The sequence below is a fragment of the Ixodes scapularis genome, unplaced genomic scaffold (genome assembly GCF_016920785.2).
Source record: "Ixodes scapularis isolate PalLabHiFi unplaced genomic scaffold, ASM1692078v2 PGA_scaffold4__175_contigs__length_147842914, whole genome shotgun sequence".
Classification (NCBI taxonomy): Eukaryota; Metazoa; Arthropoda; class Arachnida; order Ixodida; family Ixodidae; genus Ixodes; species Ixodes scapularis.
The window spans coordinates 8,278,381-8,302,786 of NW_024609879.1; the positions used below are offsets into that span (position 1 = coordinate 8,278,381).

General features: G+C 45.4%; 3 protein-coding genes across 3 annotated transcripts; 1 reads left to right on the forward strand and 2 right to left on the reverse strand.

The window, feature by feature from the left end:
* Positions 1-5,686: 5,686 nt before the first annotated feature.
* LOC115330500 lies at positions 5,687-10,045 on the reverse strand. Its single transcript, XM_040210101.3, has 4 exons — positions 9,987-10,045; positions 8,252-8,523; positions 7,828-7,993; positions 5,687-5,838 (listed from the first exon to the last, which is right to left on the reverse strand). The coding sequence occupies exons 1-4, from the start codon at positions 10,006-10,008 to the stop codon at positions 5,687-5,689; spliced, it is 612 nt and encodes a 203-aa protein (XP_040066035.1). The 5' UTR covers positions 10,009-10,045.
* Positions 10,046-12,694: 2,649 nt separating this feature from the next.
* LOC121837710 lies at positions 12,695-23,140 on the reverse strand. The gene is made up of 5 exons (XM_042293499.1): positions 23,062-23,140; positions 22,283-22,485; positions 19,463-19,537; positions 19,270-19,369; positions 12,695-12,707 (listed from the first exon to the last, which is right to left on the reverse strand). The coding sequence occupies exons 2-5, from the start codon at positions 22,482-22,484 to the stop codon at positions 12,701-12,703; spliced, it is 384 nt and encodes a 127-aa protein (XP_042149433.1). The 5' UTR covers position 22,485; positions 23,062-23,140; the 3' UTR covers positions 12,695-12,700.
* LOC120839739 (piggyBac transposable element-derived protein 4-like) lies at positions 13,721-15,041 on the forward strand. The gene has a single exon (XM_040210102.3). The coding sequence runs from the start codon at positions 14,134-14,136 to the stop codon at positions 14,929-14,931; it is 798 nt and encodes a 265-aa protein (XP_040066036.1). The 5' UTR covers positions 13,721-14,133; the 3' UTR covers positions 14,932-15,041.
* Positions 23,141-24,406: the final 1,266 nt, after the last annotated feature.

Consider the following 24,406-nt stretch of genomic DNA (forward strand, 5'->3'; position numbering starts at 1 on the left):
TTTCTAGATATAGGCCACAATGGGTTCAGGCAAGGACAGACAAGGGGGCAGACAAAACGTGTCACGACGTCAATCTGTTTCCTTTTTGTAATCCTGTTTCCCTTGACTTGGGATTGCTTTAATCATGATATGATCGTTCACCAGCTCGCCCACGCTTTACCACTCACTGCGGTAAACATAGAGGCTGTTTCACCTAATATTGAAGAAAAGAAAGTTAAAAAAAATGACGTAAAGAACAGGCCAGCAGCATTTTGAACAGAACGCAGAAAGGAAGTCAGGGACCAGAGAAGTGCTATAAACCTTTCATGTATCAGATACAAAAAAATATAGATGTGTACCTTGACAGTTTTTGACGTTTCCTTCGATGCCCCTCTCGACGTTCCTTTCGACGTTCCTTTCGACATTGCAGCATCCTCATTACTTGAGTCGGGCAACACTGACTCCAACAGCTCTTCGAGATCTCTGTGCACCGCCAAGAAGGATAAACACATATTATGGGTTACTTCTGAAACAACCCTTACTCCTTCCTGTGAGGGGTGTACCATATTTATATTAATCGTCTACCGCATGTACCGGCCACTTCGATGTAGATAGACATATTCATCATCTTGAAATGTGGTTCCTGGAGCCAAATGCACTTGTGCCACCGGTGTGGCAAGCCTTCCATGAATCACCATAGCCACAATTTGGAAGTGTGCTGCACCCCCACCTGGAAAGCTAATTCCAGGTGATCAATGACTGCAAAAGGACACTTTCCCATTGCTTTCTGAATACGGAGGGCATTATCCTTATTAACTTGCTAGAACCGGCAACCACCATCAACATAGCCGGATATGTGGCTACTCTCAAGAGACTGTGTCGCGCCATTCAAAGGCAGTCAAGAAAAATGGGCGATCTTGAGCATGACAATGCCCAACGCCACATAACCCAGGAAACAATAGAGGAAATCGCCACGTTGGTATTTTGATGTCTGCTACCTTAACCCCCACTAACTATCCTCTATCTGGTGCCATGACAAAAAAAAAAAAAAAAAAAAAAAAAAAAACAGCAAGAACTTTATTTTATGAATATTGACAAAATGGAAACAGCTGTCTAGGCGTGAGGGCAAAACATTCTAAAAGGGTGGTTCCGGCATGGAATCGCAAGGCTGCCACATCGTTAAAATAAGCACATTTGTCTCTGTGGAGGCTATGTCGAAAATATCAAAATGCCTAAAGGCTGCCAAGTATGTGTGTTATCTGGAGAAAAAAAAAAATCCTAAATCAATCTGCCATGCACCTCATATACATGGCTTGCACGCGACATCACTCCGCAGTGCTGGTGGCAAGGTTCTCCCTACAGTGGGCAGCACTAGTCCTGCCGCCCACCAGTCCAGCTGATCGCCTATCTGTGTGATGTCCTAGTGTCAGTATAAATAACCACCCTGGCAGGTGGTTATTCCTACTTATTTCCAGCTTGAAGGTACAAGTTTCCACTGAAATAAGTTTCACCGACACATGTTCGTCGACAAAAATATTTTCTTTCGCTATATGGATTGGACTGCATTATGTGATTCATTTAGCTTGCTGGAAGTTTAGAGGAATGCTGTCTGTAGGCCGCGGCAACCTAGGCTTCCAAACCGTGCCGTACGTGGTCACCCTTGCCGTCCCTCGGGGAATATAGTTACAATATCAAGGATCGGGCGTGCATCGCCAAGAGTTCAGCAAGCTAAGCTATGAAGTAGCCAGAAGGCCTAAATCTAGAGGCACACAGGCCAGCCCACGTACAGTGGCCCAAGTTTTTAATAATATCAAGCAAGCATCGACAGCTGGGCCGGCCAGCACCGTGCTGCGGAGGGGTGCGGCGATACGGGAGAGATTGGGCACGTGCTCACAAAGCTCTTTCCAGTGACAGCGTCGTCTGCTAAGCTATTCCGTTGACCGCACACATCCCAGGTGCTCATCTGCTGGCAGAGAAAACCGCCTTTACGCAAAGACCTGAAGAAAGCTTGCTTATCACTCGCTTTTTTTTTTTTCTTTTTCGGTCACACTAAATAGCAGCTGGCAGCAAATTCGAACACAAGACAACACAACCAGACCGCAGAGTGAAACTATTGTCATTGCACCACTGTTTATGCCGCGCAAGACAAGTATCACACCAGCGCGTGCTGTTCAGACGTTTGCTCTACGAACCGATAAAAGCAGCAGAGAGAAAGAGAAATCAAGAGAAGTGGGCATTGGATAATCAATGATGTCATGTCCATCAGCGCCCTGCACTCCTTTGCTACGGAAAAGGGGCTGTGCGCGGTCGACGGAATAGCCTAGCAGATAAACAGATGACGCTCGCACCGGAAAGTGCTTTGTGCGCAGGCGCATAATCTCGCCCGTATCGCCGCACCCCTCCGCGGCACGGCACTGGCCAGCCCGGCGGTCGAAGTTCGCTTGATATTATTAAAAGAAATTGGGCCGCTGTACATTGCTGAAGTCATTAGGCACTGGAGATAACGAAAAAATGCTGCCGACAAAACGGACATGCAACTGTTTCAACTAAACTATTTGTTAATCAAACGTAGCAGTGTCAAAAAAACAATATGTCGGTGAAACATTCGATAGACTGATTGCTGCCGGGCTTGCGCACATCACTTAGACTACATTTTCAACAAGTTCCTACTGCTTGCTCTAAATGACACCTACAGTGCTAACAAAGCACTGCTGAAGTCGGGGTACTAACAGCGATCATGGCAGTGAAGCTGCATTCACACTGGCATTTGTATCGCAACCGCAAAGCTGATCTGCTTACTTACGTCACCAAATGCACGTGAAATTGGACTGCACCATTAAGCTACCCCGTTCGCAACCGCTTCAGGATCGCGATTCAACCGCCAGTGTGAATGCAGCGCCAGTCGAGTACATGTTTTCGCGGAAGAAATATCCGTTGCAGTCCACAGAGCACGCGCTAGCTCGCACTCCTAGCCTTCGTTGGTACTAATAAGTTACGTCCAAAGCGCTGCATTCCTAGCCTTAAGCGCGAAACACATGTACGACGAAACCGTCCGATCCGACGTCCGACCGCGCAATACGACGGTCGAAGGCGAGTGTTTTCAACGCTCTCCGATGCTACGAAAACCCTCTCCCCCCAAGGTCATTCCGGCAGTCCGCACGTCGGATCGGAAGGTTTCGTCGTACATGTGTTTCCCGCTTTAGGCAAGAGAGATCGGGGGGTTACGGGGTTTCAGTGCTCCGCCCGCCGGATGTACCTGCCCACCAGTGTTGCGGAATTGCGACTCCGGAGTTGGAATGATTCCGGAATCATTCCGCATTTTCGCGACCCCGGAATGGAATGGGGAATGGAATGGTGGTAACGATGAGGTGGATGGAATGGGAATGGAATTAGATGTCATTTGCCCGGAATGGAATGGAAATGGAATGGGCCCGGTTCTTTCTTTATCTTTTTTTTAGGGAAGAGGGGGGGGGGGGGGGCTACGTTCAGCTAAACGGAGCCACTCAGGGAGTCAGTTGCTCAGAAAAAAAAAAAAAATGCGCGGGAAACTGTTAGCAATACAAAAAACACGCATCAGAGCAAAGACGAAAGGGGGGAGGGGGTGCGTCCGTGAAAGGCGTCGTCTGTGCGCCTTTCACGGACGCACAGACGACGGGCTTTACGGGTGTTACACGAGAGCGAAACGAGAAACCAAGCGCCAAGCAAAAGAAACGAAGGAAGCGGCAAAGAGAGAAGCCGCCATGCACGGCTCTTCCTTCCTTTGAAGTGCGAAATCTGGGTTTGCTTCGGCATTAAAACAAAGAGAGATTCACTTTTCACTTCTCCTCTCGCGCTTTGCTCCAACGCTTGTTTCTTTTTTATATATATATACTGCAATTTTACGTGTAAGTCCGCCTTTTACTTGGTCTTTGTTCCGATGCCTATTTTCTTTGTTATATGTTTTACATTCAAGTGGGTTGAGGTTACAAACAAGCTAGCGGATTGCCGCTCATTTCCTTTGACTTGAGTTTCTGCATACCTTGTTTCACCTTGCGATGGACCGCTGCGGACGCTTTGAGTCACCCCAGGCAGTACAGCACAGTGAGCTTAGTAAGATCAGTGCTTTTTTGAGGCATTTAGCATTTTTTTTTGCAATTGTCTATGCTTTTGACAATGTCAGCTTTATGCTGCTTATGCCGGAAACATTGCACAATGTAGCTGTCAAATGCCAATTTTTACGTTTAGGAATTAAGGCCCGTTCACACTCTTGCAACCGAGTACGACCGAGAGAGACCAAACCGGTTTTTAAGCCTCTTGCGATCTCTTAGGACCAGCTCCGCTCAGCGCATCCGGTCCCAAGAAGTCTTTCTCGGTCATACTCGGTTGCAAGAGTGTGAACGAGCCTTTAGAGGAATGGAATGGGACGATTCAGCCATTCCAGGAGTGGGAATGGGCCCAGTGTCCTCAATCCTAGGAGTTGAAAGGAATTGAATTATCGAAAACTCTAATTCCCGGAATGGAATTGGAATGGAATGGGGGGTGCCCATTCCGCAACACTGCTGCCCACAGGCGTTCTTTGTAGTATCCATGCCGTAGACATGCCAGGCATGTCTTGCTACCGGCTTGAGACTCTCACGCGCTGTGTTGCTCAACTGCAGGATGCTTCAGTTGGCATCGTTCAAGCGCTTGCCGTGTTTGACGGGAGCCCTACACAACTGCATCCCCAGTACTTGGTGCTCATTGAAAAGCTTCAGCTGGTGAGGAATGTTTCCTTCATGGACACCCAGCTCGGGATTTCCTTTGCAGCAGTACGGGAGGGGACACGAACAGCAAACCCAAGTAGCACCCCAATATTGGTCCAATGACGGTCCTATATCGACTCACGATGGCACAAATATTGGGCAATATTGGCAAACGCTACCAGGCGCTATATTGGGCCAGCTAGCCTGCCAATATTGGAGCACTCCGTTTGCCAATTTTCAGCCAATATTGGACCAGGATCTTTGCCAATGTTCAGCCAATATTGGACCAATCTATTTCCCCATTTTCAGCCAATATTGGACCATTCTGTTTGCCCATTCTCAGCCAATATTGGACCACTCTGTCTGCCTATTTCCAGCCAATATTGGACCATTCTGTTTGCCCATTTTCAGCCAATATTGGACCGCTCTGTTTGCCCATTTTCAGCCAATATTGGACCACTCTATTTGCCCATTTTCCAGCCAATATTGGACCATTCTGTTTGCCCATTTTCAGCCAATATTGGACCACTCCGCTTGCCCATTTTCAGCCAATATTTGGCATAACGGCACTGCCCTTTTAGCCTAGATAGGTTTTGCCAACCACGTTAAAATTGGCTGCCAATCTCTGTCGGAACGGCAGCCAAATGTCCGAAGGCCTTTTTCGCCAAGCTACTACAAATATTGGGCGTGCCTTTCTCCTGGCACCATGGTTGAGCAGTTTACCACACTTGCACTGGTAACCCTTTGCTGCCAGGCTCTTCCCAATATTTGGCAATATAATGTACAACTGCAACAACAGATAATAGTTTTATCTCTCTTGTATTGATAACACTGAAGATTTTCTTTGCAACATGCAGGCTAAAAATATATAATTTTACCATCAGAAAATATTGCGTGCATTTTAGTTTGCCATGCAAATGAACAAAATAATTTCTTTGCTAATAATTTATTTTGAAAACAACTTTCTGTGCTATTTTTTTTGCACTTCACACATCGCCAGTTGGCAGTTGAATGGCCCCTGTTTGGCGGCAAAACCTCTGGCGCCTGCCCCCCTCCCGGTCCACAGCACCGGCCAGGTACCTGCCAATGGCCTTTTCGACATCTGGCACATTGGCAGCCTTCACACTCTTGATGGTCTCTGAAAGTGGAAATTTTAAACGTTCTGCATTAAACATCAAGGCATAACGGTTGCCGCTGATACTTAGAATAGTCTTAGGATCAGGAAATTGGATCCAACCAGGGTTAAATCTCTATCCAGAGCAGTAGTAATTAAAATACAGATGTCAGGTCAAGAGCTAGGTACAGAGAAGCAACATGCTCCTCTCTTTTACTGATTACTATACTAATGACCACACTTCTATTCTAAGAAGAGGTTCCCATCAGCACTGCACAGCTATACTCTGTCTCAGTAGTTGTGTGCAGTGTGGAGCTGCAAGGTGCGACGAGGTGGAGGAGTACCCAATGCGGTTACAAGTTCCGGTACGGCTCAGATTGCACAGAGTCAAATGTCGATGATACAATAACGATTGACCGGAATTTCAGGGTCACGTGAATTTAAAGATGGTCCGGGCAATATTGAATATATTGCCATTCAGGATGATACAAACAGTACTCAAGTCGTCCCGGGTGATATGAGCACGTGAACCATCGGTGCATGCGAAACGATTGGGTGGGCGCAGCTGGTCTTAGAGGGGAAGAGAGTACGCACAGTTGCCGCTGGCCCCCTCTCCACCTCCAGTCTATGCTGGCCAAGCGGCAGCATGCCTGGCTCACAGCCCAATGAGCCAAGGTTAACTCACATGCCCAACAAAGCTGTGTCGTCGATGGTAGAAACACTTAACGCTCTTGATGTTCCATGCTGCACCATAAGTGCAAGCAATATGAGCCGAGAAAGCGCTGCGCAGCTTTATGCATTTTGGATGGGGCTTATGAGCAACTACAAGGGCAGAAGAGTGCAAACAAACATCACAGACAAAGTATACACACAAGTTAGCTTGTCTTGGATTAAACAAATTCAGGATTATATGAATATTTTTTCGTGTTCCCGGGTAATCCCTATCGTCGAGATTATGCTGTATTTATAGAGTATGAACTATTCAGGCATATGGAATGACTCGGCAGACTGTAAAGAATAACTTAATTGCCTGTAATGGCTTCTACAGAGACCAGACAATGCAGGCGAAGACTGATACGCTGTGCAAGAACACATGTACACTGGTGCATTTATGTTCTTGATTGGCTGACAAGGGCTACAGTTGCACTACACTGCATGCAACTTGTGAGATAGAGTATATGCTGCATTCAGGCATAGCTAGAATTTTCAGGCACTATAATAGGCCTTTTGAACTAAATATGTTACGCTATAACAGATTAGAAGCATTGTTTAAAACGAACTTACTTTAGAAAAAGGCTGTGTGTATTATTGTAAATGTAAAATATAACACTCAAGACTAAAAACAAGACTAAAAATCTTTTTCATACAATGAACCTTCTTCCAAATACTAGCCAATGTGAATATTCTCTAGCACCATATGGTACATAATTAAAGTATAATAAATTTAACACACTGAGATTACCCTCCATACCTCACCTGACTGAGATTACCCTCCATACCTCACCTGACTGAGATCACTACTGCCTGTAACCTACGTGATGGTAGCCTATAGACTGTTCCTCATAATTTAACTAACCACTGCACACAAATGTTAAAGCATCATCTCCCATCATCACCAAACCAATTATTCTGACAAAATGTACAAATAGAACCTGTGACCACCCTTCGATGAGACAAATCATGTTTCAAGCTCTGTAAACTAATCCCCAAATAGTTTATAGTGTTTACTAACATTTATTGGTGCAATTCTTTTTCTCTTATATTTTTCTTTGTATCACATTTGTCACCTTGCTGCTTGCTGAGTGAACAAGTGTGCAAACCTTGTCAAGCCAACAACTGCTGGGTTTTTGTCTGCCTCCCAGTGCCTGTACTATATGCTACATCACAGGCACAAATAAAGGATTTGATTTGAAAGTGACATGCTATAACAGTCAAGCAGTTGCATGCACTTCAGCAAACTCGAATAACAAGGATCTATCAATGTGTTGATCAATTAAGCAAATATAATCATACCTGTCACAATGCGGCAGAGGAGCGTCCCCCGGAAAGGTAGCTTGCCTTTCCGGCCCAGGAGGCTAAATTTTATTTGGACCTCCTTCTTGAGGGCCCTTTCCAGAAGGCTTCGGCAGGCCTCGGCAACCGTGTCAGTTGCCCTGACCCACGTAGCCACCTCCAGCTGCTGTGAAAAACAAGGGACAACGGAAATGTAGAAGCATGACCAAATACCAAATCAAACACAGAAACACGGCTATGACGACACAACCAGTTTTCATTTTTCTTCATACTGAAAAGCTATCATTTATTAACATTGAGTAAAGCAAATGCAGTGTCCACCCGTTTAGTGGCCGAGTATGATAGTTGACATTATGAGCCAGCGACAAGCACTGCAGTGGATGTTGGAAAAATCATCATATGAAAGGAGGAAAGTGCAACATACCAGGGCTGTGGCTGTAGCTTTATCCTTCAGGGCATTTTCCAATTCCCTGAATTCTTCCATAGTCGCCGCGGGCAGCTTTGGAAGGGGCGCCCGCGACGGCTCTGGAGCCATTTCCGGCGAAGGCGGTGCAGCAGACATTGAGGCCTTCATTTGCGATAAATTAAAACTTAAGTTTCTAATGTCCTGCTGCATCGCCCCCAACTGCCGCAAAATCTCCCCATTCTGTAGCCGAAGCTCAAGCACCAGCTTAACTATTGGAGACTGCTCTGGACCTGAAATGGAAGATTAATTAGGGTGAGTAATGTATTATCAAGCTCTGGCCCTGGGTCCTATGGAGAAGTAAGCTGTGCAGCAATAGCGGACACCAGTCTTTCCCTTCTTTAAAAGCAAAAGATTAAAATGGCTTGACTGATAAAAGAAATCATCAGGAGCCGTGAACCTAAAAAGATATATGTTTATGACTGCACTCGCTAAGAGACAAGCACTGTTATGTGTGTGCTAAATTTGAGGCTGCCTACAGATGGTAGTTTTGGAGTACACAACTCACACACCGTGGTTGCACACACTTTGCCCATTGTATAAATGGTGTGAAAAAATTCATAAATAAAATATATATTTTGCAGTGTGCATAGCAGCAGCCTGCAAATACAAAAAAACAAACAATTATATTTAACCTTGATCTTTATTATCTCATATTTGAACCATAAAAGAAAGCACATGGCTGTATGAAAAAGGGCTGCATTAAGCCCTGTCATAAACCAGCCAGGTTGTATCAGCTGTGCATCAATCATGTCAATGCAACAATTGGTAGACAAAAAATTACATCAGTTTTCCACCAATGCAAGGAATATGTTGAGAAGTCCCCAGAGTGAAGGAGATAGCATTGGGTAGAGCTGGTCTCATAAGCTGATCAGCAACCTTGTTGCACCATAACTAACATAGGAGGGGCAATCATAGTCAGCCAAGTTATTTCAGCTATTTTGACAGTACAACTCAATGGCTGCTATACTAGGAAATACTATACAAATTAGCTGTAAAAAAAAAGGTAGCTGTGTCACTGCCAGTGGGAAACACATTACAGCAATTACCTCTTATTCATGCACTATTCAGCTGAAGCATTAAAAAAAGATAAATGATGGTTACGCTATAAGGTCCAAAGCTGACAAGCTAATTACTAGCTAGTAATTCCCACATTTGGCTCCTAGTAGAATCATGCTGAATAAAGGATATGAATGTTCCAACATTCTTAAACTCCTAAGCTTAATTTGGAAACCATATCCCAGCACTGCAGCCGACAGGTTCAAAATGCCAGCCCGGCACACTTAAACTAGGACAGCCAGTGCAAACAAGTCTACTATAACAGTGGTTAAACAGGCCGGCAGGCCCTTGCTTTCGCAAGTTAGATTACAGGTTTCTGAGTATAAAATACCCGGAGAAAAGCTGGAGTGCCCACCACCTTGTGGCCAGTTGTTACTCACCAAATATTCAGACCTTGAGCATAAATACTTCACACTTTCATTTTGCCACTATTAAGGTGGCTGACGTCAAGGGATATATATATATATATATATATATATATATATATATATATATATATATATATATATAAAAAAACCACATGTCAAAGCTCCTTCGGTTAGGCCGGTGTTAGGAAATAAAACATTAAAAAGGCTAACACAAGGACCACTGACTGGTGTTGTGCTTGATTGCATTCAGTAAAAATTGGAGGACTTCCAATTTGAGGCCCCCAACGTCATCCCAGCTCCTGCCGGGAGTTCCTCAATGGAACCTAAAGGCGCGTCCAGGGCACCGACCAGTCTGGTCAGGCTTTGCCCAGATGATGTCGATGAGGCTGAACCACAATGTAATGACAAAAATTATTTCGGCCCAGAACAGTTGGCTAACATAGTAGACACATGGTGCAAATTTTGTTAGCCTCTCTCTGACAATTAAAATTAGAAGCAAAGGGAGCATGTTGGTGAAAGGCGCTGCGGTTCGTAGAAAGAATAACACACAGAAGGACATGACACAAACACTCGCATACACAGGGACAGGACACAAACACAGACACACAAACAGACACAGATAAAATCAGAAAGATTGTATGCGTGCCTGTGTTCGTGTCCTGTCCCTGTGTATGTAAGTGTTTGTGTTTGTGTCTCGTCCTTCTGTGTGTTATTCTTTCTACGAACTGGAGTGCAATTAAAATTAGGTTTGAAGTCTCTCTCCCGTCCTGTGTGACCAAACAATCTGATAACTTGCAGTCATGAGCAAAGCAGTTCCACACTTTGAAGTAATATCAGGAAAAAAGGAATTTGCCAACCAAATGTGCGAAAGATCTGGAAAAAGATTGTCCCAACATTTCGAAACTATTTGTTTCTTCTTCAGGGGATGAATAAAGGATGTCAGTCTCTTCATCTTTTAGGTGTTACATCACTTTTCTTTGTCGGTGTTGTTGGGTTAGCTTCGTCGTGCCCTATCCGTTATCCCATTGTGGAGGCCGTTCACATATAACGTAGGAAGCGTCCCTAGTGACCTATTGATGATGTTTGAAGTGTGTTGAATATGCCATGATTCAATGAGCCGCCTCCTACGTAGATTTGGTGCCGTGTCCAGGATGCTTGCGTTCTCAAATGCAATACGGTAGTCGAGGTTATCACAGTGTTCAGCGAAAGCACTGCGCTCTTTGTCAAAGTTTCTCACATCGTTCTTATGTTGGCGAAGCTGGTCGTGAAAGTTCTTTGTTTCGCCGATGTAAGAGGCAGGGCACAAGGTGTTGGTTCTGTTAAAAAGAGTAGAAACGACAGATACCTTATGGCCGACAGGGTGATTGGAGTCCTCCAACCATTACCTCCAGTTCGACTCCACCCACCGTCGGCCATAAGGTATCTGTCGTTTCTACTCTTTTTAACAGAACCAACACGTTCTGCTCATCTGAGGACGACAAAAGAAAGGAGGAACGGATTATCATGGACGACCTAAGGAAGAACGGCTCCCCCGGTAACTTCATTCACCACGTCATCCGTCGTCAGAACCGTAATCGGATGAAACAACCTTCGACAGTTTCCAAACCGATAGCACGGATTAGCATCCCTTACATGAAAGGGATAAGCGAGATGCTATCCTGACTGTTTGCAAAAGAACACGTCCTGGTTGCTCTCAAACCAGTGTCGGCTGTCGGATGCTTTCTACCTTGCCCTAAGAACAGACCACCGAAGGCGAAGGCCCAATTAAGGTGTCATTTATAAGATCCCATGCTCCCAGTGCCCTGCCTCTTACATCGGCGAAGCAAAGAACTTTCACGACCAGCTTTGCCAACATAAGAACGATGTGAGAAACTTTGACAAAGAGCGCAGTGCTTTCGCTGAACACTGTGATAACCTCGACCACCGTATTGCATTTGAGAACGCAAGCATCCTGGACACGGCACCAAATCTACGTAGGAGGCGGCTCATTGAATCATGGCATATTCAACACACTTCAAACATCATCAATAGGTCACTAGGGACACTTCCTACGTTATATGTGAACGGCCTCCACAATGGGATAACGGATAGGGCACGACGAAGCTAACCCAACAACACCGACAAAGACAAAGTGATGTAACACCTAAAAGATGAAGAGACTGACATCCTTTATTCATCCCCTGAAGAAGAAACAAATAGTTTCGAAATGTTGGGACTATCTTTTTCCAGATCTTTTCCACATTTGGTTGGCAAATTCCTTTTTTCCTGATTTTCTACCCAACCAGACAGAATTCTGTCAAATATGTTCACCTTTGGAGTAATATGCTTACTGTTTTCTTCATTCTACCACTGCAACAGACTTCTTCCAGGCTGACTTTTCAGCTCTTCTACTCCAAGTACAATGCAAGCTGGCAACAATTTTACTTAAAGTTGTTGCCACTTAAAGATCGGGGAAAAGAGGAGGGGGATATTTTGGCAAGTTGCTAGTAACCCCCAGACCAGAGGCTCTCACAATTTGTCATCTCACAAGCCCTAGCAACCAGCAACAAAGTTTGTTGCTAGGGTTTGCGAACTCCCCTGTCTCCGTGAACCATAATGCTGACCACCGGGCATTATACCAGTAAGAATAGAAGAGTTTAAAAACCAACCTGCGTGAGCTCTATTGCAATGATAGCAGAACTGAAAAAGTACAGATATTAGAATGAGCTGCGAAATTGGTCTTTCTCAATCTTAAAACGTTAGGGTGAGAGGGTGATCGATGTGGGTGCTGATGGAACCAAAGAATGATCTGCTCGACCAAGGAGTTTCGAAGTAATCACTTTGAGAGCTGCTGCCCAGCCCGAAGACCTCTCAACTGAAACATTGCGACTTTTATCATTTGCTGATTTGGACTTCAATGCAACCAAGCAATAAGCAAAGTATGACTTCTACAAGAATACGAAAATGTGGCTTACCTTGCTCCGAGGAGCTGGTCCCAGTGAGATCACTCGCTAAAAAGGAAAAGTTTACAATTGGTCACCCTCCTCCAGTTTTGATTAGATCATTCTAGTAAATATGTATTTACTGGAGTAAGGCTAAAAGCAGTCGGTGTACATTCTAAATTGGAACAAACTGCTTAGAAGAGAAGAAAGCACATGTGAAGGCAACTACAGTGGAACACTCTGGACACATTGAAGAGGAAAACGTGAAATAAAACGGTACTGTCAAGGAAGACATGTAACCTGACTTAAAACGCAAAGGCATTAAAGATGCCAGACCCCATGGTCACGAGCATATGAGCTCGTCCACCATTTACGTGGTAGAGCCATATCATGTCGATATGGCTCTACCACAAATGCTCCCTGATTTCCACTCACAGCTGCCCAAAGCACGCTGCTGGTTTTAAAACATGTGGCGCCGCGATGGAACCACCAACAGCGAGCACATTTGTATTACCGGGATAAACAGAAACGCAAACAACAGAATATGACCTCTCGCACTTGGGAGTTCATGCTGCTTATGTCAGGTGACACAACTTGTATTAAAAACTACCAGTTCCACTGGTCACATCGCAATTCATCCAGGTACTAGTCTGCTGTCGTGTAGGTTCAAGGGTGAACCAAACAGTCATTGTTTTCTGATTGCGTAATACCACAATACACAGATATAGAAGGACCAAAAGGGGATAAGTGCCACGCAAATAATGAGGAGTAGAGTACTCTGTTGGCCTAGTTGGTTATACATGTTTAACCCTTTCAGTACGGAAGACGAGCTGAGCTCGTCCACCATTTACGCACAAATAATCCTGAAGACGAGTACAGCTCGTCCAGAGTCCGCATTATCAATACAACGATCCTGAGGACGAATTCAGCTCGTCTGTATCACGGAGCTTCTTAGAACGACCGACAGATGGCAGGAGAAGTCAAAACCGGTGAAATTAGCTGAATTTAGACGTTTTTTCGTGAGGCTGCTGGCTACTGAACTTTAAAAATGGCGTCGTCCGGGCGGCCGCACGATGTGTGTCCACGCGTTGCGAAACAAGGAAAAAAAAGGAAACAGCGCGCAGTTTCTGAAACTTCTTCGAGTGAAAGCGACTACGAATTGGAAAGTGATTCTGGTGAGTCGTTGATTGATTATTTGACTTCAGATGAGAGCGACACAGAGATTGATGATGATTTCGACACCGCACGTGTGTGGACGAAGATCGACGTGGGCGATATTCCTCGTGCGCCACCTCGTTTCCCTTTTGTGGGATCACCGGGATTCAAGGGCCACCTGGAAGAAGGTGACGGCGTTGTCGAATATTTTGAACAGTTCTTCGATGAAGAGCTGGTCGACCTGATTGTCGCAGAGACCAACCGCTACGCAACCCAGTTTCTTCGGTCGCACCACGCTTCCCACCTCAAAACATGGAGACAGATCGACAAAAAAGAACTGATGACCTTCTTCGCGCTCATCATTCTGCAAGGGGTCATTGAGAAACCAGACGTGAAATCTTACTGGTCAACAAGAGAGGTTCTCCGCACGCCTGCATTCGGAGACGTGATGAGCCGCGACCGCTTCATGCTGATAATGAAATTTCTACACCTCACTGACAACGAGGCGCCAGTCGACGGGCACCCGAACCCGAAGCTTAGAAAACTGTGGCCCGTGCTCACCAGAATGACCGAGATGTTTCAAACTCTCTACACACCAGAGCGAGATGTGTCAGTTGACGAGAGCCTTCTTCGTTTCAAAGGCAGGCTGTCTTGGAAACAGTACATGCCACTGAAACGTGCCCGTTTTGGTGTCAAGTTTTTCGTACTGTGCGAGTCCTCCAGTGGTTACATCTGGAACATGCTTATGTACACTGGGAAAGGTGCTGTTGTTGGTGACGCAGATGTGGCCATGGGTACACGTGTGGTATTGTCCCTGATGAGTCCCCTTCTCGATAAGGGCTACTGTGTAACCGTGGATAACTATTACAACTCACCCGAACTAGTTGAAGCACTTCTGGAGCGCAAGACAGATGTCTACAGAACAGCACGATCTGGACGCAAGGGAATGCCGAGCTTCGATACAAGACAACTTGAGAAAGGTCAAACTGAAGCTTACCAAAAAGGCAAGTGCCTCTCACTTCAGTGGAAGGACAAGAAGGTGGTAACCTTCCTCAGCACGGTGCACTCTGTGGCAATGGTGGATGTAACAAACCAGAGAGGTGAAGTTGCGTCCAAGCCACAGATAGTGATGAATTAAAACAACACCATGGGTGGTGTTGACAAGAGTGACCAAAATCTTTCATATTACCCCTGTGCAAGAAATGGACAGAAAATATACTACAAAAAGGTGTTCCGTCATCTGCTAGACATGGCCATCTGCAATACGTTCATTATCTACCAGAAGAGTGGCAACACCACCACACATCTTGAGTTCAGGCTCAAGTTAGTGGAGGGACTCATTCAACTGAACTGTGACCCCCAGAGTCGACCCAAGAAAGGGAGGCTCTCTGACAACACTCTCTCGCGACTGACTGAGCGACACTTCCCAGACTACCTACCTCCAACTGAGAAGAAAGAGAGCCCAACAAGAAGATGCGTGTCTGCACAAGACAAAAAAAGCTCGCAAGGAAACAAGGACGTGGTGCCCAGACTGTAGTGTCGCCCTGTGTGCGATACAGTGTTTTCGCACATATCACACAAAGGCAAACTTTTGAACGGGATGTCCTGGGACTGACTAAGCCCGTAGTCTCGTGAACAGAGACACTAGGTGCTGATGTTGACAGAATTGCTTTGTAAATTCATGAATAAAATAAAGTGAGTATGTGCAGTGAAGCCCACTTTTTCCACATTACGTGCAGTGAAGCCCCCTTTTTAACATTTATAAAAATATTGTTTGTCCATTTATGCTGCTTTTGATAAAAATTTTTATATGATTGTGCTCTACGGACTAGGCTGAACAGGTTGCATGAATAAAATAATTCAGGATTTTGAGGATGTTACATGAAAAATTATTACGGTACTGAAAGGGTTAAGATGGAAAACCGAAAAAAAGACGGGACACAATTGAAAGGAGCGAGCAACACAACACAGGCGCAGACTTACAACTGAATTTTTAATCTTTCACTTCCTTTAACGAAGGAATGCAATGTACATGTGGGCCGCTGAGATGCGCTATCACTGGCTCGAATGGGCACGCGGGCAGAAAACCTAAGGACGGTGGTGAACGCGAGCGGGATAGCGAGGAAACTGAGGACGATGGCGAGCGCGAGCGAGAGAAGTGCGATGGAACTGGGAAGTAAACAAAAAACTTAATTCTCTGTCTAATAATGAAATAGATGGTGCGCTAACACACTTGTCACTTCCACTGTAGGAAATCTGGGCCGCCTCAGAAATTTCCCTAGTGAGTTTGTCTTTGTTGCGACCTTTTATCTCAGTGGCACCAAAATTTGGTTTACACCCACATTCTTTACAGTGTAGGGCAAGGTGCGCTCCGCTTGCTGAATTCAAAAAGGCTCCGTGTTCCCTCAGTCTATCATTTAGACATCTACCCGTCTGTCCGATATATACTTTCCCGCAAGATAACGGGATGTGGTAAACACTCCCGTTGAGCAAGGTACGAACTGGTTGTAATGCTTGGTGTTGCAACCATCCTTGTGAGCGATCCGCTCTGAGGTTAAGGCGCATACCCGGGAGAGCTTACACGGGGCTGAAAAAACCACATCTACTTGGAACTTAGTAGCGACTCTTTTTAAATTGTGAGAAACCCCGTGTATATATTGGCATGACCTCCAATTTTTTTGGTCCCTCCAAGTGACCCATTGTTTCCTTAGCCCGCATACGCAAGGCCTTCAACATAGACTCTGCTACCGCCCTTATGATGGAAGGTGGAAATCCTGCTCTCAACAAACGTTGGGCCTGTGAATCAAAGCTACTCTGAACTGTGTGAGCACAAGATTTCTCAAGTGATGATCTCAGGCATGTCCTCACTATGCCTCTCTTAACTATTTTGGAATGGCTTGAATCAAAAGGCAGGAGGGCTTTTTTTGAGCGGGGTGCGTACTCCCAGCAGAGGTGGTCTAGCTGGAATGACAATGTTATGTCAAGGAATTGCAAAGATTCCCGCAGTGGAAGCTCGGTTGTAAATGTTAAGGTTGTGGAGGTGGCACGAAGTTTCTAAAATCCCGTTGGTGGCATCTTCAAGAAGAACGCCAGGAGTTAACTTTTAATTAACAGGACTAAAAAGTCATCCACATATCTGAAGACTCGGACCCGTTTGTCGTCAGCGAGTGCTTGCACTAACAAACGGTCAAAAGCAGCCAAAAAGATTTCGCATAACACTGGTGCCACACTCGAACCTATGCAGATGCCTTGCCTCTGAACTACAAACTTTACTTCGAAGCCCACAATGGTGGATGTTAGATAAATGGACAAAAGTTCTAAGAATCCATCTACTGACACACCACAGGCATTCTGGAACTGAACCGTTCCGGAGGTTTCGATGCAGTTCCTCACCGCGACAAAGAGTTCATCATGGGGTATCAAATAAAACAGCTCCTCAATATCTACGGCGAATCCACCATTCACACCACACAGGCCTTCTTGTAGGGCTTCGACGAGTCGCTCGCTCGCCATCGTCCTCAGTTTCCTCGCTATCCCTATCCCGCTTGCGCTTGCCACCGTCCTTAGGTTTTCTGCCCTCAGCGTGCCCATTCGAGCCAGTGATAGCGCATCTCAGCGGCCCACGTGCACATTGCATTCCTTCGTTAAAGGAAGTGAAAGATTAAAAATTCAGTTGTAAGTCTGCACCTGTGTTGTGTTGCTCGTTCCTTTCTTGTGTCCCGTCTTTTTTGCGCAGTTTTCGATCTTAAACAAATAATGAGGACCGGCATAAGCACAGCAAATATGCAACAAGAAAAATCCATACCTGTATGTTTGAGTGCCAACACTGTAAACAAAAGAATCAAAGAAGGCTACCTCATTTTGATACGAGACAATGGAATAGCCACTAGCACATGCAGTATCTTTACTTTTTATATAATGTGCTTCCAAAAGTTTGTGTCATGGTACCTTTGCTTGTGCCAAAGATTCTGAGCTTGTGTAGGAGCGGCTCACATGCACAAGTGAGAAAGTAAAAAGATATGTGCGTGCTTCCCTTATTTGTAATAGACAGGTTAGGTTTCCTCGCACATTGACACAATGGCATCTCTAAAAATTAAAAAAATCTAAGGGCACTTCAAGAGGTTGAATTAACACTGAACATAAGAGACAGATGCCCGAAGCTGTGCCGTGCTTTCACGAGGGTGTGCACAACGTTAAGAAGGTATAGGGTGCTCAAGGAGCTTTCTGTGCTACGAAAACTTGCGGGCATCTGTTCCTCTACACATCGTGCCTCTGACAGGAGCTCTGGCTGCCAGAAAAAATATGCTAGGCCCTCCTTGGGGGGAGGCCTGTAAGGGTCATACAGGCCATCATGTCAATGAGCGTGGAGACCTAAGCCATCTATTACAAATAAAAGCATGCACCTGCCTTTTTACTGTCTCACTTGCACACATGAGCCACTCCAACAGAAGGTTAGGATCCTTGGAACAAGCAAAGGTATCACGACACAAACTTTTGGAAGCAGATTATATAAAAAGTAAATGTATGCCACATGGTGGAGCCTTTTTCATTGACTCATGTCAAAATGGGATGGCCTCCTTCTATTCTTTTGTCTATGTTGTTGGCACTCTGACGTATGATTCTGTATTTCTCTTGTTGCATGTTGCACTTACACTGCTTACACTGTTTGCCGAATTCTCATGGCAAATAAACCAGATGACTGTGTAGCACTCATCCTGTTGTGGTGTGTCTCTGTATCTGTCCTTTCTAGTGCTGTGATCTGTTCAGGTGACTCTAACCAGCTAGTCGAACAGCAGGTCTCGTTAGTCTTTGTTTCAGACTTGGCTGAAACAAGTGGCTCGGGGTGAGGCCTGAAGGCAAAGTCACCAAACCGTTGCAACTAAACCCGGTGACTGCCTCATTTGTAACCGAAAGACGAGATCCACAGAGAAGCACGAGAATGTGAAGCAATAGATAAAAACATATGCACATGAAATGAAACTAATATTTCTATGGTGACATGTAATCTACCAAATATATCACACACCTGTGCATATGCCCACATTTCAGATGGTTTTAAATTTTACTATTTTCTGAAGCATATATACATATGCAGAAATTCACCCTAAGCAAGTTTTCAACTGCAAATTGCTTTCAGTTATATCATAGCGTTTAATAAGTAATTCCTCAGCACCTGCATGGCACATATAAGAATTATGTCTTGCACATAAGAGCCTTAAATGTTGGTGAGCCATGAAATTTGCTGCACTTTAACATTGGCTTGCAGTTTGCAACAAGTCACCCACGTCAACCACAGCTCAAGTGTTTAACTGCATCTGAAGTCAATGCGTTAAGACCCTCACTGGCTGGCTTGCTTTATTCCAGCAATTCCTAGCCATATGGCTGGCTGTCTACAAGGCTAGCTCAGAAATGCAATGATGTTTAGATAAGTTTAGATACCTTAAAGGAGACCGAAGTTAGTGTATGCCTACATTACCAATATTTATTCAACTTACGTGGAGAGGGCAAGGCCAGACGGTGCGATGACGCATCGTCATAGGTTGTGAAGACATCCTCAGGAGTTTCGGCCTCCGGGGCTGGAATTTCAACAAGCAAAGATGCCCTTGCATTAAATATATGTTTCTCTGCTTCAAAACAATTTTCCAAGACATTTGCAAATTAATACACACCTGAAAACTCCGACGTTTCAAGTGTTGATGTTTCTTCGGCTAGCCGAGATTTCTTGAGGGCCTTCTTGTAGGTTTCTAGTAAATGAATTCAAAGAACCTCACCAGAAATACTTTTAGAACACAATAAAGGCATGCCCTACAGAAAAGGCCTGTATTGTTAGCGATTAAGCAAATTAGCACATGTTTTCCCCAAGCTCATTCATAGAAATATTTGATTGTGAGAACTCTTGTTCCGCAGAACTAAAATCAAGCTTTTACAAATTTTCAGCTTATTCACAACAATGCAATGGAAGCTCATGCACTCATTTTGTAAATTTATATCTAGCTTTCTTGTTATAGTTATTCCACAAAAATTTAAGGCAAAGAATTACATTTTTGGAGGGGAAGAAAAAACTATGTACTATCTTGATCCGAGTTAGCGGGAACACGGGAGCGCATGGCATCGTACCCTATCAGAGCGCTCTACCGGTCAAGCGCGCAACTGCTGGGCATGCGTGTTACGCGGGCGGTGAGATTACCTCCTCATCGCGCGCATCATGTCATCGCGGCGCTCGTCTGTCGTCTGCTACGCGCGTAGTCTGCTATGTGTGTCGTCTGACACACGTGTCGCCCGCTACGCGCACGCTACTGGTGATAGCAAGAAATTCAGTCTATTCAACAGGTGGCGAACCCTACATTACAAGCTCCGCCAATGTGCTCATCTGTTCCTAAATATTTGTTAAAACAAATAAAAATTGTGGGTTTTTCTTATATCAATTACGCCAGATTTGCTGAACCCGCTTCCTGTGAAATCTCTGTGACGAGGGCCGGGACCGTAGACTAATTGTCGGCTAGTGTGTCTGCCTATTAATGTAACCCTGACTTTGGTAACAACGCTCATAGCTCCGCGTTGTTGTTTTCCTTACCGTTATTGCCTTTTTGGTCCATTATAGTTCGATCTGCGCCGCTGACTGTTGAGTTCAGACGCCTTAGTTATTTGCCCATAAGACGACAGAAGTGCTTGCTGCAGCCGATTGCAGTAATGACGAGGTTCCGTCAGGAGTGTGCCTGTCAGAGGTCAGCAGCGGCAAGCTTTATTGCTCAATCAAAACTTAATCTTAACATTTATAAGCTGCTACCTGCCGTTGAAAAAGCTCACATCAATTGAAGCAGCCTCATGAACTGCTTCTATTTCCATTTGGTGGACAACAGCTGCCATCTTTGATGGCAGGCAGTCTTAGAGACTAGACTAGCTATGGAACACATTCCTAGCAGAATGGGAACGCTTGAGAGTATACTCTCAAGCGTTCCCATTCTGCTAGGAATGTGTTCTATAGCTAGTCTTCTGTGGCCGAATAAATAGAAACCCGTGGCCTAGGCCGCCCTCATTCGGCCCACATGTTCTCAATAATGTTGAGAAAACTAAAAAGGGTGTGACACTGTATTACGCATCAAAATATTTGCAAGCTTATCGCATGGTTATGGGCTGACAATTTCAACTACACGCAGTTATCTCCCATGCCTTCACACGACACGCTACCCACAGCAGACAACGCGCGTAGCACGCAATGTGCGTAGCAGACGACGCACGAGCGCTCCGATGATGCGATGCGCACGATGAGACCATATTGCCTCAGCGGGCGCGATGCGCGTGCACTGAAACTTCCGCTCCGCGCCGCTAGGCTGATCTGGTAGTATCATGCCACGCACTCCCGTGTTCCCGCTGACTCGAATGAAGATAGTACAGTCTGCTTCAGGCTTAAAGGGAACAATGTGCCAGTGGCGCGCTCTTTGCAGAGCGCCACCAATGGGAGCCAGCCAACCTTCAGCACAGGCACAGGCAATGCGGGGGAGCACTTCTGGCATCGCAATGCCTGCCATGACACAGAGTGCTGCTTGCCCTGCGGGTTCCTGAAGGTTCAAAATTTTTCAAGTGTCCTTTTCCGAAAAAAGAGAGAAGGAAGAAGGCCTTAAACACTGTTTTACGGTGTCCCTCTCTCCCCTTTGGCAGCAACATCAGTCATAACCGTCGCAGCAGTGCGCAGTGCAGTGGGAAATGATACAGAGACACCAACACTTTTCCGCATTGTCTGTGCCTGTGCCAAAACTTCCCTGCCTCCCGCAGGCAGCGCTGCGCATACCACGAGCCACAGACGTGCTGTTCCCTTTAGGCATGAATTAGACCATACACCTAAAACATAAATTAGTTGTACAACTATGTCTCCAACATTTCGCATGATCCTTAAGTTTCAGCTAGTTCATGTTCATATAAATTTGTAACCTCTTGTAAACAGGTGCTAATTGCAAAAGGAACTAAAGCTACATGACAATGACATTAGCTTTTTTACATGAAACAGACGATGCTAAGTAAGGTATGCCTCATGTTTCTTCTTTCTCAGAATGAATATTAGGCTAGCGTGCTAAGCCAAACAGACTGACACAATATGCTGCACTGTTATGTGGAGAAAAACTTCTAATATTAATCATTTTGAACTGTAATCTGATTAGTAGACCTACGTAACAATGAACATTTATGGAACGTGTCAAGCTATTAGGAATACTTTATTCCAATTAACAAACAGAAAGAACTACTATGGGCTTCATTACAAACAGAAGAAAGTAGAAGAAAGGTTTCATATATGCAAATATCAAAATTGTCAGGCAAAGGTGCCAACCAGCTTTACAACCGGACAACAGAAATTGAACTCGCATAAATCTCTCACTAAAGAGGTCATGCTTTCCATTCTTATGGTCTCTTCCACAATATTTTTTTCCAAGTGTTTTCTGTTTTCTCAGTGTTTCAGTCAGAAGTGCATACAGAGAAGGAGAGCGCAAGCTTACTGCATTGTGTCAGTACCCTAACCGGGTACCGATCCCAGTTTGCGCCAGGATCAATCTTGTCCCTAATTGCATCCAGGAGGCGGGATCCGGCGAAATCTTTTGGCCACAGGCAACTCCACTTGTCAACCACCAACCAAGAAATTGGCACAGCGGACACATGGTCCTCCTCGGTGAAATTCACCACCGCATACTGCTTTGCCATTCTGCAGGGACAACAAAATCGTCATTTTGTTCAAGCTCTAACCATTAGTATCACAGAAAATGGGAAAAAATATTGGTGACACATATTATTACCAACAGAAGCACTCTCAGTGTCCAAAATCTTCATGGAAGTTTTCAAATTACAGAACGTGTCTCAATGTTTTCTTCCACGCAAACTGTGGATCGAAGAATAAGAACACAACTAGCTATCCTTTTCTTTCTAGGCTGTGTGAGCAATTGTTTTAGCTGATGCAGCACTTTCCGTGAAATCTATGGAACCTTTCTATCATATCTTAACTCTCTCGGAGTGGCAGGAGATGCAAGTTGGAACGACTGCACTAGCGACTAGTGCAAGACTAGTGCGATAGTGAGTTTTCCCTACTGAGACGGGGTGGGGGGGGGGGGGGGGGGGGGGGGCCTCGGTGAGGTGGGTATACGCGCAGCAGACTGAATGCTGCTGCAGTCAGTTCAGCCTATGCTGGCATCGGGGCCCCAAGCTCGACCTGCGATAGCGAGAGGGCGACCACTGTATGCCCATCACACTACCGCGGCATTCGGGGTTCAGCGCGATTACCTACTTGTCCGAGCCACCGCTTTTGTTTCACCGTAGGCAAGTTGTGAGCGTATAACCGTGCTGTAAGCAATTGCAGTGTTGACGGTCGGCGGGCAACTATGGACGCCGAATATTGCAATCCCACGGCGGATCAGTTCCGAAAGCCTCGCCAGACGCCGTGGCGAACACTGCTGATTCAAATTCGAAACTATGCGGAAGACGGCGCGGCCATCGCGCCGGACGTATATAAGCACTTCCAGTACCAAATTTGTAAATGGAAGCTTGCAATCGGCTGTAGTCTTTCAATTAAGGGCTAGGCCAACGAGGTAGAGGGGCTTAGAGAGCTCAACAGGCATTGCATTGCGCACCCAGAAATGACCCCCCCTCGGGCGCTGCCATCTTGGCCATTTCCATCGTCAGTCAAGTGACTTTTTCTGCTAAAAAGACGAAGACGCACGAGACTGCTGCGCTTTGAACTATTCAAAGCGTCTTTTTTTAGCAAGGAGAACTTCAGCTGAAAGAGATTGAGGCGAAAGTGCCCAAGTCGATTCGCCGAAAGTTAAATAACGATGTACTGCCTTCAAAGTAGAGGGTGCTATAGTCACTTTTGATTAAGTGATTTAGGTGTCTGTTCCTCAGTAGCCCCCTAGTAAACCTTTCTTTGCCTAAAACCGACGCTTTGGGTAACTCGGACAGCAGATATTCTTTCTGTATCGTCACTTTTCCTAAAAAGTCACGTGACTGGCGGCGGACATGGTCAAGATGGTAGCGCCTACGGGGGGGTCATTTTTGGACTTCCGGTTAAGCACTTTAAGCCCCTCACCTCGTTGGGCTAGGCAAGGAAGCGCTATTTATGAGTAAAAACCGATCAGTGGAACGAAACAACCTCCGGAGTTAACAACGATTTGTGCTCGCATGCACTACGCGAATAGTTCGCGTCAAAACGCCTCGTACCACACTTGGTATTCCTTCGTCGGGCATACCGATATTCGCAGGGGGATGGCACCACGTGATTTTTTTGAAGCCTAGTCATAAAAAAAAGTCGACCCGGAAGTGGCGCGGTTGGCGGTATAGTATAAAATTATACCTCGTTCGGTAGAATTTACGAACTGATTGGCGGAATTTAGACGGCGAGTTAGGCTAGTTGGTTGTTCGTGCCAAAACAACAGGGGTACAAGGACAGATGCAGACAGGACGAGGCGCCTCGTCCCGTTTGCATCTATCCTCATGTCCCTGTTGTTTTGGCGTTTAACTTTAAAGGGACCATGAAATGATTTTAAAATCGAGTTTCATCCACCGCACGTCGTAGAAGGTGTGAAAAGAAACACAAAAACACAAAAGTAGGGAGCCAAAAAAAAAATTATTTGCTG

Excerpts from the sequence above, each read along its gene's own strand:
- LOC115330500 (XM_040210101.3), bottom strand. The coding sequence starts at position 10,008 with ATGACGTTGGGGGCCTCAAATT. Across the intron at positions 7,994-8,251 it reads AAGCTACAGCCACAGCCCTG|CAGCTGGAGGTGGCTACGTG; the intron begins GTATGTTGCACT and ends TGTTTTTCACAG. Across the intron at positions 5,839-7,827 it reads CCTCTGCCGCATTGTGACAG|AGACCATCAAGAGTGTGAAG; the intron begins GTATGATTATAT and ends TTCCACTTTCAG.
- LOC120839739 (XM_040210102.3), top strand. The coding sequence starts at position 14,134 with ATGACCTTCTTCGCGCTCATCATTCTGCAAGGGGTCATTGAGAAACCA.
- LOC121837710 (XM_042293499.1), bottom strand. The coding sequence starts at position 22,484 with ATGGCAAAGCAGTATGCGGTGGTGAATTTCACCGAGGAGGACCATGTG. Across the intron at positions 19,538-22,282 it reads TAGGGTACTGACACAATGCA|AAACCTACAAGAAGGCCCTC; the intron begins GTAAGCTTGCGC and ends TTCATTTACTAG. Across the intron at positions 19,370-19,462 it reads TGAAACGTCGGAGTTTTCAG|CCCCGGAGGCCGAAACTCCT; the intron begins GTGTGTATTAAT and ends TTGAAATTCCAG.